This window comes from Buceros rhinoceros, unplaced genomic scaffold, assembly GCF_000710305.1.
Source record: "Buceros rhinoceros silvestris isolate BGI_N320 unplaced genomic scaffold, ASM71030v1 scaffold15405, whole genome shotgun sequence".
NCBI classification, from domain to species: domain Eukaryota; kingdom Metazoa; phylum Chordata; class Aves; order Bucerotiformes; family Bucerotidae; genus Buceros; species Buceros rhinoceros.
Window position 1 is genome coordinate 26,117 of NW_010413546.1, and position 11,059 is coordinate 37,175.

At 42.2% G+C, this 11,059-nt stretch overlaps 1 protein-coding gene across 1 annotated transcript in view; it reads left to right on the plus strand.

Moving 5' to 3' along the window:
* Positions 1-11,059, plus strand: part of ZDHHC20 (zinc finger, DHHC-type containing 20) — a 25,325-nt gene that overhangs the window by 8,663 nt on the left and 5,603 nt on the right. Inside the window, exons 4-8 of the mRNA XM_010136790.1 lie at positions 759-828; positions 1,965-1,997; positions 2,821-2,941; positions 9,110-9,242; positions 10,798-10,924. Of these exons, the coding sequence (XP_010135092.1) occupies positions 759-828; positions 1,965-1,997; positions 2,821-2,941; positions 9,110-9,242; positions 10,798-10,924 (484 nt within the window). The remainder of the gene's footprint in view (positions 1-758; positions 829-1,964; positions 1,998-2,820; positions 2,942-9,109; positions 9,243-10,797; positions 10,925-11,059) is intronic.

Here is an 11,059-nt window from a genome sequence, read left to right on the forward strand (position 1 = left end):
AGCAGGAGGAGAAACATCATACTTAAGGCAAGAATTTAAGAATGAATAAATATTGTTTCATTCCTGTCTGTAATTCAGTACAAAACTAGTTAGGGCCTATTTTAATACATATAGGCATTTTTATTCCGACATACATGAATGCTCTGTGAAACTGCTGTCTTATACATATGTATATTCTTCGAAAAATCTAGCTTTTCTATGTATATATAACTTTTTCTTGAAACTAGCACCCCTGTAGTGTTCTCCAAAACCATAAACTACTCAGAATAACTGTTACCAAAGTATACTGTGACTTTCCAAAAAGTCTAAGGACACCTGGCTTTTTTGAACACAAGCCTCCCTTTAAGAAAATCCCTGTCTTGAGTTCCCGGCGTGGTCCGGGCAGCTCCTGCCAGCTCTTAGCTGTTCTGCCTAGCCGTAGGTGTTTCCTCCTCCTTTCAAACAGCCTGTGCTGGTGTCTGATTTCCATTGAGAAGAGCCTGAAGGCTTGCTTAAAAATATCCAAAAGATGAGGAGGAGCTGATTTACTGAACGATCTGCTAGATCACTAGTTGCTGAAGAGGATAGAAGAAAGCTAGCGCAGAACGTTGACTTGCTGAAAGAATGTGCTTCCCCATTGAGATGCCCAAGTTCCCTGTCCAGAGGTGAAAGAAAGCAAGTGATAGGGGATCAGTGCCAGAGGGTGAAAGGTGGGAAGACTGGGGAGCGAAAAAGTATTCGATGAGTTCTAATGACTTGATCCTTGCACTGGAATGCAGCAATCAGATACTGCGATCGATGCCAGCTAATCAAACCTGACCGCTGCCACCACTGTTCTGCATGTGACATGTAAGTTACTGAGTCTGAAATGGTTTTTCTCTCTCCTGCGATCATCCCTTGAGTGTGTTCATGTCTGCAGTGTGTCAGCCCTTGCCTAACACCGTGGTTAACTATTAATTTTTCTCTGACTCACAGTACCTGAATTTCGTGAAAGATCAAAGTTCATCCTGTGGGTGCAGTATTAGCGTTGCAGCCCTGTTGTCCACAGTGGTAGAACTGGTTAGGAAACATGCTTGTAGTTTTGTGAAACAGTGCTAATAGTAAACATAAATTAATAAATAAAAAATCGTCAATGTAAAATAGAGAAAGGGAAGTGTGAGGCATCAGCAGATGCTTATTACAGAACTCTATTCTTGGGTCTTGCTGCTGCAGCCTTGAAACAGATGTGTGCTACTAATAAAGCTAAAAAATTTTATTTCAGAAGATTGACAGTGGAATCACACACCTTAACTGTTCCAAATTCCCTAGTTTCATTCTGAATTGTCAGAGGTCTGTAAGGGCACCGAAGGCCGAGGCTATGAGTGAGACTTTGGTAGACTGAGCTTGAGGAAATCTACTGAACTGAAGAACCTAATGCACATCTTTTGGCTAAAATCTCATTTATTAGCAAATACAGTGAACATCTACCTGTCTGAAATGTTTAGTATCTGTCTTTTTACAAAACTGGATGAAAATAGCGCGTGGACTGTTCATTTTACTCGCTGTGCAGCCCTTTTCCTCAGTTAGCTTTAAAAAAAACCCAAGGAAGCAGCGAACAAAAATAGCCCTAAGGTAGACTTAGTTGAAGTGAATGCCGGGCTAGCAAACCTTATCCACACAGCTCTGAAGGGTCCCTTGGGTTTGTTTCTTCTCAGTGTGCACATAAAATTAGTATGGCTTAATGAACTATGACATGGTGTTACTCCGCGATCCATGGTAATTTAAGAGACTCTTTTCATGAATCTGAATCTCACTTGGTCCGTTTGGGTGAAAGGATGGCTGCAATGATACGGAGAACTGGCATGGTTGAGAAGGACTTGAAAAAGCTACAGTAGGGCGAAATGCTTAAAAAAAATAAAGAAATAAAAAAAAAACCCCAGACCTGTACGTGTCTTAGAAATGAAATGTATTTTTTGCTTTAACTTACTGGAAGTTATCTCTTTCAGATGCGTACTAAAAATGGACCACCACTGCCCATGGTAAGTTTACAAAACCAAAAAAAAGTCAGTATAATAATGATGAATTAGATCCTACAAGATGAATCAGATGCTGCTTCAAAAATGCACCTGTGAAGTAAAACCTGATTTTCACAGAAATTCTTGAGGTTTTAATATGTGAAAATAAATCTTGTTCCTAACGTGTGTTGCAACACAGAGTTGTAGGCCCAAATCACGCAGTTTCTCCGTATATAGAGAAACCCTGGTGCTAACGAGACCTCTGAGAAACGGCATTTCCTTCCTTTGTTCAGTTTGGGGGTGATACCAGGAGATAAGATACCCTCTACGCTGTGAAAATCCGCTCTCTGTTCTAGAGGATATGTAAGACCCACGCAGTCAGTTACGCTTCTGCAGTTCGTACTCACTGGTAGTCGGTAAAATATTATCCGCTACCACTATAAAAATGCTGCTCTCAGGAGCTGACCGGTGGGTTTGTACCCGCAGCAGTGTCCGCTGGAGTGGGTGGAGAGGCTCGTAGCATCTTCTGTGATGGCTGCAGTTAGTTCAGTGTGTGAGACGCTTCTATACAGCCTGTGTGTATCATACGCTTCGCCAGCTCGTGTCCTGTCCTGTAGAACTTTGTGGGGGGCAAAATTGATGTGAGGGGCCCAGCTCATTTGGCCTGAGGAGAGAAACTTCTTTCAAAATGGTGGCTTCAAATGCTTCTGAAACACCAGTGCCAGACCGTTTTGGACATGCCGCTGACATCATACACGTGTTATGCTCTGCAAAAGCTGAATGTATTGGGGTTTGTTTTATTTTTTTGTATATCATAGTAACCTCTTTCTCTTTCCCCTCCTTCTAGGGTGAATAATTGTGTGGGATTTTCTAACTACAAATTCTTCCTCCTGTTTTTAATGTATTCCTTACTGTACTGTCTGTTTGTTGCTGCTACAGTCTTGCAGTACTTCATAAAGTTTTGGACAGTAAGTTCTAAGGCTTTTTTGTTTTTGGAGTTGTTTGTTTGTTTAATCCTGCATGTGTTATTGGAGGCTGCATCAGCATGTTGTCAATCACCACTTACTCCGTTCCATAGTTCATTACCATTAACAGCATCAATCGAAGCGACTGTAGCAGGAGAACCTTCAGAATGTTAATAAATTAAATGTATTGCACTACTCAGGATGAGTAATTAGGGGAAGAGGTTCTCGTGAGGACACTGTGCAACTTCCCTGCTCAGTCAAAATCGATTGGCACAGCTCAGGTTTTTTTCAGGTTATTGGACGTACATACACAGCTATAGAAAACTGGCTGTATCGAACAGTTGCGTATATAGGTATGTGTATATATACACATATATATAAAAATGCCGACAAATATTAAATAACAATTTGGTATCCTAGACCTGTCTATGGATAATCTGCTACCAGATAAGGCAGAGTAATTTCTTAGGAACCGACCGAGCTCTGTTTTGGAGTCTCTACATAGGCGCATCTGAACTTCATACTAGTGGCTTTATCAGTCTGATGTGGGTCGAATGCTTAGATATGTACACGGTCCATGACATACGTCACCTTTGCGATGATTACCAGTTGTCAAGTGATCGATACACACACGTGCATCTTAGTAGATGTGCCAGCATTCATGTGAAGGGCAGCCATCCTTGTGCGTTGGTGTAACGTTCCTCCCATCAGTTTTGTTCCAGTCACATTCCAGGCTGAACACGGTGTCTTCTGGTGGTGGTCCCTTTCATCTCCAAAACACTGTACTGTGCTTTCCTGTCTTTAGGCAGAGGAGCTAGCGTCAGAATTCCCTTAATCGCTTTCCATGAGCGAGAACGGCAGAATCACTCTCCAGTGGAAGGCTCTCCATCACACCTTTCTCAGTAAATAACAGCATGTCTTTCGTACGTGCTGGTTAGGTGCTATCAGGAGTCACTGGGGAAAGCGGCCCTTATCTGTAGCCATAGAAATAATCTTTACTGGAGCAAAAAGGTGTCAGGGTAAGAGCAGCTTGATCATGTATTCAGAATAGCCGTACTTTGAGAACTGGCATTAGACAGGCAAGTTAAATGGTGCAAAAAGCGTGTGTGTTTGTGTCCGTCTAAGCCTGTGGGTCTGATCTGCCGGAGTACTGCGTTTCTCTTAGTCTGACAGTTCTGTAGAGCAGCCTGTCACTGGAGAGCGAGGAACTACGAGGGAATTGAGCTGTCAGTACTGTGGGAGATGAAAGCCGTAGATGAATTTATCAGTTATAGCTATGGCTTGACAGGTATTTCAGATGAAATGGTTTGATCTGCTGTTCAGTCTTGCTTGACTGTAAATCGTTAAAGTTTTAATTTACAGAAGTGCCACTCCCAAACATCTGCCTGGCTGCCTTCCAGTGCTTTGTATGCAATTTCTAATGAAACCGTAGATGTGCTCTTACATATTTACCAGTCAGTGCTTGAGCAGAAAAAAACAATTTGCTTTGTCACCTCACTTCATAAGTGTTAGTGCAACACAAGTCCACCAGACATCTGACCACAATGAACGTTTAATACCAGCATTTGCAGCGAGGCTCTTCCAAAGCCCATCGGACACAATATTGAAGTGGACCCTTGAGAGGAAGAAGTAAACTTAAGAGGAATATTTTATTATTGTTATTTAGCTGTTAAAAATGTTTCCTGCAAGAATGGGCTGCTTCTGAAATGTGACAATAGACAATGAAGTTGTGTGCTTTCACTTCTGGTTACTTCCAAGACAGAATCTGGTGATGACGTGATCTTACCGTTAGACTAGGTCTCTTGGGTCACTTGTATTAAATCACTCACTCCACAAAGGTAATACTCCTCTGATCTTATAATAGCCTGGTTAAAGTAGACTTCCAGGAAGAGGTGGCAGCACTATAATTGCGTAGGCTGGCAAAATTTAGTGTGTTTCTAGTTTGTAAGCTTTTAGGCAAGTGCTGTTGACTGCAGAATAGTCCTGGAAGCTTCTCCCTAGATCTGCATCTAGAGTAGAGTACTTCTGAGTACTGCTGACACGTGCTCTAGACTGCTTCGGTGTATTGCTAATGCTCAGCTTTTGTCTGCTGCAGCATCAGACAGATTACTGCTTGGACAGTTTCTGTGGAGGCTCTCTAGATGTGCGTTTTTCCCCCCCAGATCCTTGACTACCAGAAATGTTACCTTCTCTGTACCTTCAGAAGGGAGCGTGTTTTTTGTTTTGTTTTGTTTTTTTTTGATTCCTCACAGATGTTTCCCAGAGAAAGCGTGCAACAAACTGCTCTGTACATCCAGTGGGGTGGAGGATGAACTGCTGCCTGGTCAGCACGTAGCCACGGTCGCTTCAGAACTTGTAGTAATGAGCTTGTGACAGCCTGTGTGTATTTTAGCAATCCCTTGGTGTGCACTGTTGATACTTGGCATAGAGACACGACGCCCCTATGCAGATACTTGCAGACACTGTGAGACGTGCACACCTACCTAACCCTCCTGTTGAAGAAAGTCTTTGTTTCCCACTTGCACGTGCAAGACTTTCACAGCATCCTTCCTGCTCTATGCAGAAGTGCTGCAGAAAGATCTTGATACTGTTCATTCAGTGAACAGCCACGCTGGCTGTACGTGTTTACCACAAGCATACACGCTGGTGCACGTGTTAAAATCTGGTTTGTCGGTCAGGGGAACTTGAATGACTCCTGTATTCTATACTCATAACTGTTTTTCCTATTCTCTTGACATTTTTCTTTCTACCTAGGAAGTAGTTAACGATGGTCAGATAAAGCCTCTGTTTAACCGAACGTATTTGACAAACACCAGCGCTGGCTGAACGCCCAGTCCTTGATGCCTTGTTTACACAGTGCATGGTGGTGCTTCCCAGTGCGTAGCTGTGTCTACGCTCGTTCTTGCTGCACTCCCTCCCCCTTGAAACCTGTATATTCTCCAGTTGTTTTCGGTGCCTTTCATTGTCCTCCAAATTATTTTGGCAATTCTGAGGGTAGCTAATTCAAGGATGTGATAGGTGTTTCGGGTAGATGGCACAGGCTTCTGCAGAATCATGGTTGTATTAACAAAAAAAGTGAGCTATTCCAGATCCTTAATAGAACTCATTCCTCTTGCATATACATATAAGGACATATACCAAATCATCTCAGTTTTTTCTGGATTTAAGCTAAACTAGCTACAAAAGATGAGGAATGAGTCAGGCTGTGACAGCACTTTTTTTCTTGTGGGTTTTGTTTGAATTTTTTTGGGACCTGACGCATGTTCAAGTGACTGTGCTTGTGAAGGAGTTGGTAGGGGACTCTCTAGGACAGTGACTAGCTGAAGTCTATTAGTGCTAAGTAGCCCAGATTTGATTGTGCAAATTGCTTCCTTTTTTGTAAGCTCTGCAGCATTCTCACCTGCAAGTCTGCTTCTGTGCTGCTGCTGAGCATAATGATTTTAAATAACTCGTGTCTGAGGACTCGCTCTCTTTCCACATGCTGTGGCATGTGGACTGCTGCTGGAACACAGCTGTGGGTGAGCCTGCTATACGCACTCAGAGCCTGCATGCTTCTCTCCGGGAAGGAGTTGCCCTTTTTTGAAAGATGTATCCGTGCTGCAACTGTCATTCAAGAACTAAAAAACCAGTGGCTGAAACTGGGTAGTCAGAAGAGGTAAATTCTCCCTGGAGATCATGCAGATTAAACGTATGTAATTCAGAAAAATCCTTCTCCAGCTGCTGTTTTAGGAAGATGCAGCTGACATAAACTTAGATTTTCTAGGCCGCAGGAAACAAAGACTAAGCTGCTGCTGCTCTTTGAGCTTCAAAATGGCCTGAGAATGCTTTATCAAGAACTATTTCATTTAAATATGCAATTCCAAAGAGTCATAGAAGAAGTTGTTACAAAAATTAATTAGGAAACTGGGGAGCGCTGCGGTGTGCTCTGGTGTGGCAAAAGTCGTCAAGGCTTTAACGTGAAGTTCACAAATAAGCAGCACCCTGAGTGTGTATGTTGCTAGTCTTGATTTCAAGAGATCACAAAACACAACGTATTCCTGCAGCAGGGGGAGGAGGGACTGTTTGCAATTTATCTAAGCAAAACTGCATCCAAAAAAAAAGGCAGTAAATAAGGAAACTGAATTGAGATTCAGGCAGTTCAGAGAGCTGGACTCTGCTATCATGTGCTTTCTGCAGCATGATCCGATGGGAGCCAGCATTTCTGAAAATGCTGTGTGTTTCTGTGTGACCCCAGGGGAAGTGCTTGGGCTCTTCCTAGGGTGAATTCAGTAAGTGCTAGCATCTTAGCTGAGATGGCTAATACCAGTGTTTAGGTATAAAGTTCAGAATTGAAATGCTAATTTAAACTAAACTTTCCTGTTTTGTGCTTTATTTTCTTAAGTACTGGTTCAGTTTCAGATGTTACGCTAAAGATACAGCCCATAAACATACCTCAGTATTGAAGGATATTGGGAAGAAGAAAAACTGTACTGAAGTGTTACGGGTTTTCTTTTTTTAAACAAAGAAAATTGTGCAAAGAATGGCAGTATTTTTTTTATGTTTCTGACTGAAACTGCATCTAACGGTAGTAGATACCTCCTGAAGTCAGAAAGATTTTGTCATTTATAAACCATTGCTTTGTACCTCTGGATTATTCTGAGCTTTTCAGACCTTTCTGAATGGTGTAATCACAGTCACATAAACCTTAACTTGTGATGGAAACAACTAGCAAAGCAAGCACCTGCTGTAGTCGTGGTGTTCAAGCTGAGGAACCACTTGAAAGTGATGCAGCCAAGGTCTGAATAGCAACGTCTCTATGCTTCGGTAGAAAATTTCATGACTTGGAAGTTAGCGGTGTGCTCCTGCGTACTGCCGCCTCCATCCTCTGGGAGGACGGGTGCTGAGGCTCCCGATGGGCGTTGGAACTCGGCACGTCCCAGAGCACGTGTGCACCCCAACCAGTTTGTTCTTAACAAAGCCTGTGCTGTTTTCAAACACTTCGCCTTAACGTATTGCTAGTGTTTAACAAATTGTCTTTGTTTGCGCAAAGCTTTGCCACAGGAAGGCTGCAGAGAATTGTCCAAAGGTAAAATCCAATATTGCTGTAATTATTTAAATACTGTTCCCGCTGTAATTTTTTCTAATCCAGTCGTTCCTGGTAGCTATTTACACCATGACAGAAGGAGGGAGACTTGTAATCCGTTGCCTATGAGTATAGATATACCTATGTGCACTTGATCTTAACTGAAATGTGTTTTAGTCTAAAAAGAACAAATCAGCCGTAGATAAGTGGGTATACTGAATGAGCTAGTGGAAAAGGTAATGGCAATAATGCTAACTAAACAGCCGAATAAAAATAGCCTCTCTGCTTTCGTAGTGCTGTTAAAGGTCAGCTACTGAAAAGTACTGTGATTTTGAGGGCACAGAACTGGAACAGCATTGTTACAAATCCCATTGGCCTCCTGAAAGTGCAAGCCTGAAAACAGTTGGGGTTGGGGGTAAAACCAGCTTTCCAGTATGGGTGGGCGGTTATTTTTTTTTTTTGTACGGTGGTTGCCCTGAAATTGTTGTTTTTCATGTAGATCTCCTGGTGAACCGCTTCTGCTTGGTCAGACATGGCAATTTTGGTTTGCTAGGTACATGCTGGTTGTTACCTAAACCCTAGAGATCACCAGAAATCGAAGGTGTGTCCCAGGTCTCGTCTAGGAGTTGTTCGGTCCTGGAAACACAATACAGCCATTTCCCTTTTCTGCTCCTTACCTCGGTTCAGAAGTAGGTTCAGTGTTAGTACCTCGCCAGGAAAGGGCAGCGTTTCTGTTGTACTTCAAAGAACGTGGTTTTGGACGTGTTTTCCCCGTCTCTCTTTGGCCGTGGCTGCGCTGTTGTTATTTTTTAGTATGGGAATATTTTTTTCCTTGCCCCCTACTGTGCATTTAAAAACTAACAGATGAACGAATGCACTGGTGCTACTAAACTCAGGAGGAAGGAGTACCCATCAGCTGAAAATGCTGTCACACACCAGGTTAGCTTGACATGAAAGGAAAGCCGGGCTCGTGCTTTTTTTATTTGTGAAAAGTGAGGTGAAAGACCTGTAGGAGAACGGGGGTGGCAGAAAATGGTTAGGGACAACACTGCGTTAGTTGCTAAAAGCTGTTAACTTACTAATCTCTTTCTCTCTCTCTCTCTCCTCAGAATGAATTGCCAGATACACATGCAAAATTCCACGTACTCTTCCTTTTCTTTGTGGCAGCCATGTTCTTCATCAGCATTCTGTCACTCTTCAGCTACCACTGCTGGCTAGTTGGCAAAAACAGATCGACTATAGGTCAGTTAACTGGAATGCGGAACTGTTCCTTGTCCAGAAAGCCAACAAGCTGATGAGAATGTGAGGCCCGCAGGATATGCCGTCACTTATAAATGGGATTTTGAAACATGGTGCAATAAAAAGCATGTTTGGTGAAAGCAATTGAAGGTGAAACATAAAGGCAGGTGAAGGATGTGTGTAGGGGTCTTCTGCTGGAGCCAAGCCTTCGGATTACTGATGGGTGTTAATTTCTGTGGTTTGTATTTTTGAGATCTCTGAGAGACTGCACTTCTGTTGTGCTTTTACATAGCGTTAAGTATGTAACACAATTGCGACTTGCCAGTAACCCTCTTGTTTGATGCTTTGAGTAGCTGGGTGGACCCAACCAAAGCGAAGGCTCTACCGTGTATGAACATACTACATTTTGAACGAGATCCAAAAGACTATTCTTAAATCCTGTGAAATAAAACGGACCTCACTATCAGGAAGTGGCTTGTAAGAGCAGTGTGATAAAAATGGAAACACTGATGCACGTTTCCTAAATAATAGAAGAGGTTCCCTTCATTTCTACGCCTAAATATTTTAAATGGCATTGACCAGCCAGTTACATGCATTAGTTAAAATATCTGAAATTCTTACTAAAGCATTTTTGAAAGTGTTTTTTGCAGAGTGGGGGGAATGGTGACTTGTGGTTATTTCCACAACTGAGTAAGTGAAAATCTTTTACCTTTCAATGGAAGTTAAATTTCTATCCTCAAAAATAAGCAGGTCGATTAAAAGTGAAACAATTTTCAGCTTGCTAGAATTTTTTTGATAGAGGAATTTTTTTTGGTTGCTTGACAGAAGGGTTGTTTGAGTCCTTTTTCTTTTGACATATCTACAGCTAAGCAATATTCACAGTCTTTTTTTTTTAGCTCTGAAGAAAATTTTAGCATGTTCCTTGCCCAAAAGTTGGCAAGACAAGTCAGTACTTCATTTACTTTCTGGATCATGATTGTTTGAACACAGGCTGTTGGTGTGGGGAGAGCTATGAATCCTCTTGGTTCTTGGCCAAGGGTGTAACCGGATCGACTAGGAAAATGGTGGTGGTTTGCTATAGTTGTGGTGTGTCTGTGTTTCTAATGTAATAGACCTCATATTTCTCCGATACCACAGGATGCTCTTAATTCAACTTCAGATCTTGGCAGGCCTGGAAAAAGCTGCCCGGTGTGGGCGTAGGTCCAGTAGTGCTTCTGGTAAATCTCTTCTGGGAGAGGAGGTCTTCTGCTTGAGGAATACGGGATCAGAACCTTTGGCATGCTGACCGTACTTAGCCCTGTCTCAGACCTTGTCTTAAATATAAGGAGAGAAAGATGATTTTTCTGACGATGTGACTTTCTTATAATTCCTTTCGATTTTTGTCATTAACTCTGTGACTTTTTTATGCCCTCTGATTACTTTTTCTTTCCTATAACACATATCAAGATTGTCTCAGCTTGCCCCACACTTACTTTCACAATAGAGAAGTTTGAGTCTGTTTATTCATCTTCCCTGACTCTTTATCGCTTTAGAGATATTGCATGTTTTTCTTTTACAGAAACATTCCGTGCACCCACATTTCGAAACGGCCCTGATAAAAACGGGTTTTCTCTTGGATGCAGCAAAAATCTGAGGGAGGTTTTTGGAGATGAAAAGAAGTATTGGCTGCTCCCTATCTTTACCAGGTATTTAATCTGAATGGGAATGGATTGGGGAGTAAACTGATTCCGTGACTTTCACCTTGCTCCCCCTTCTGAAAAATAACGCGCAACTGAAAAGCCAACTTGTCAATCCTGCTTGATGAATATTGATGTAGGGAA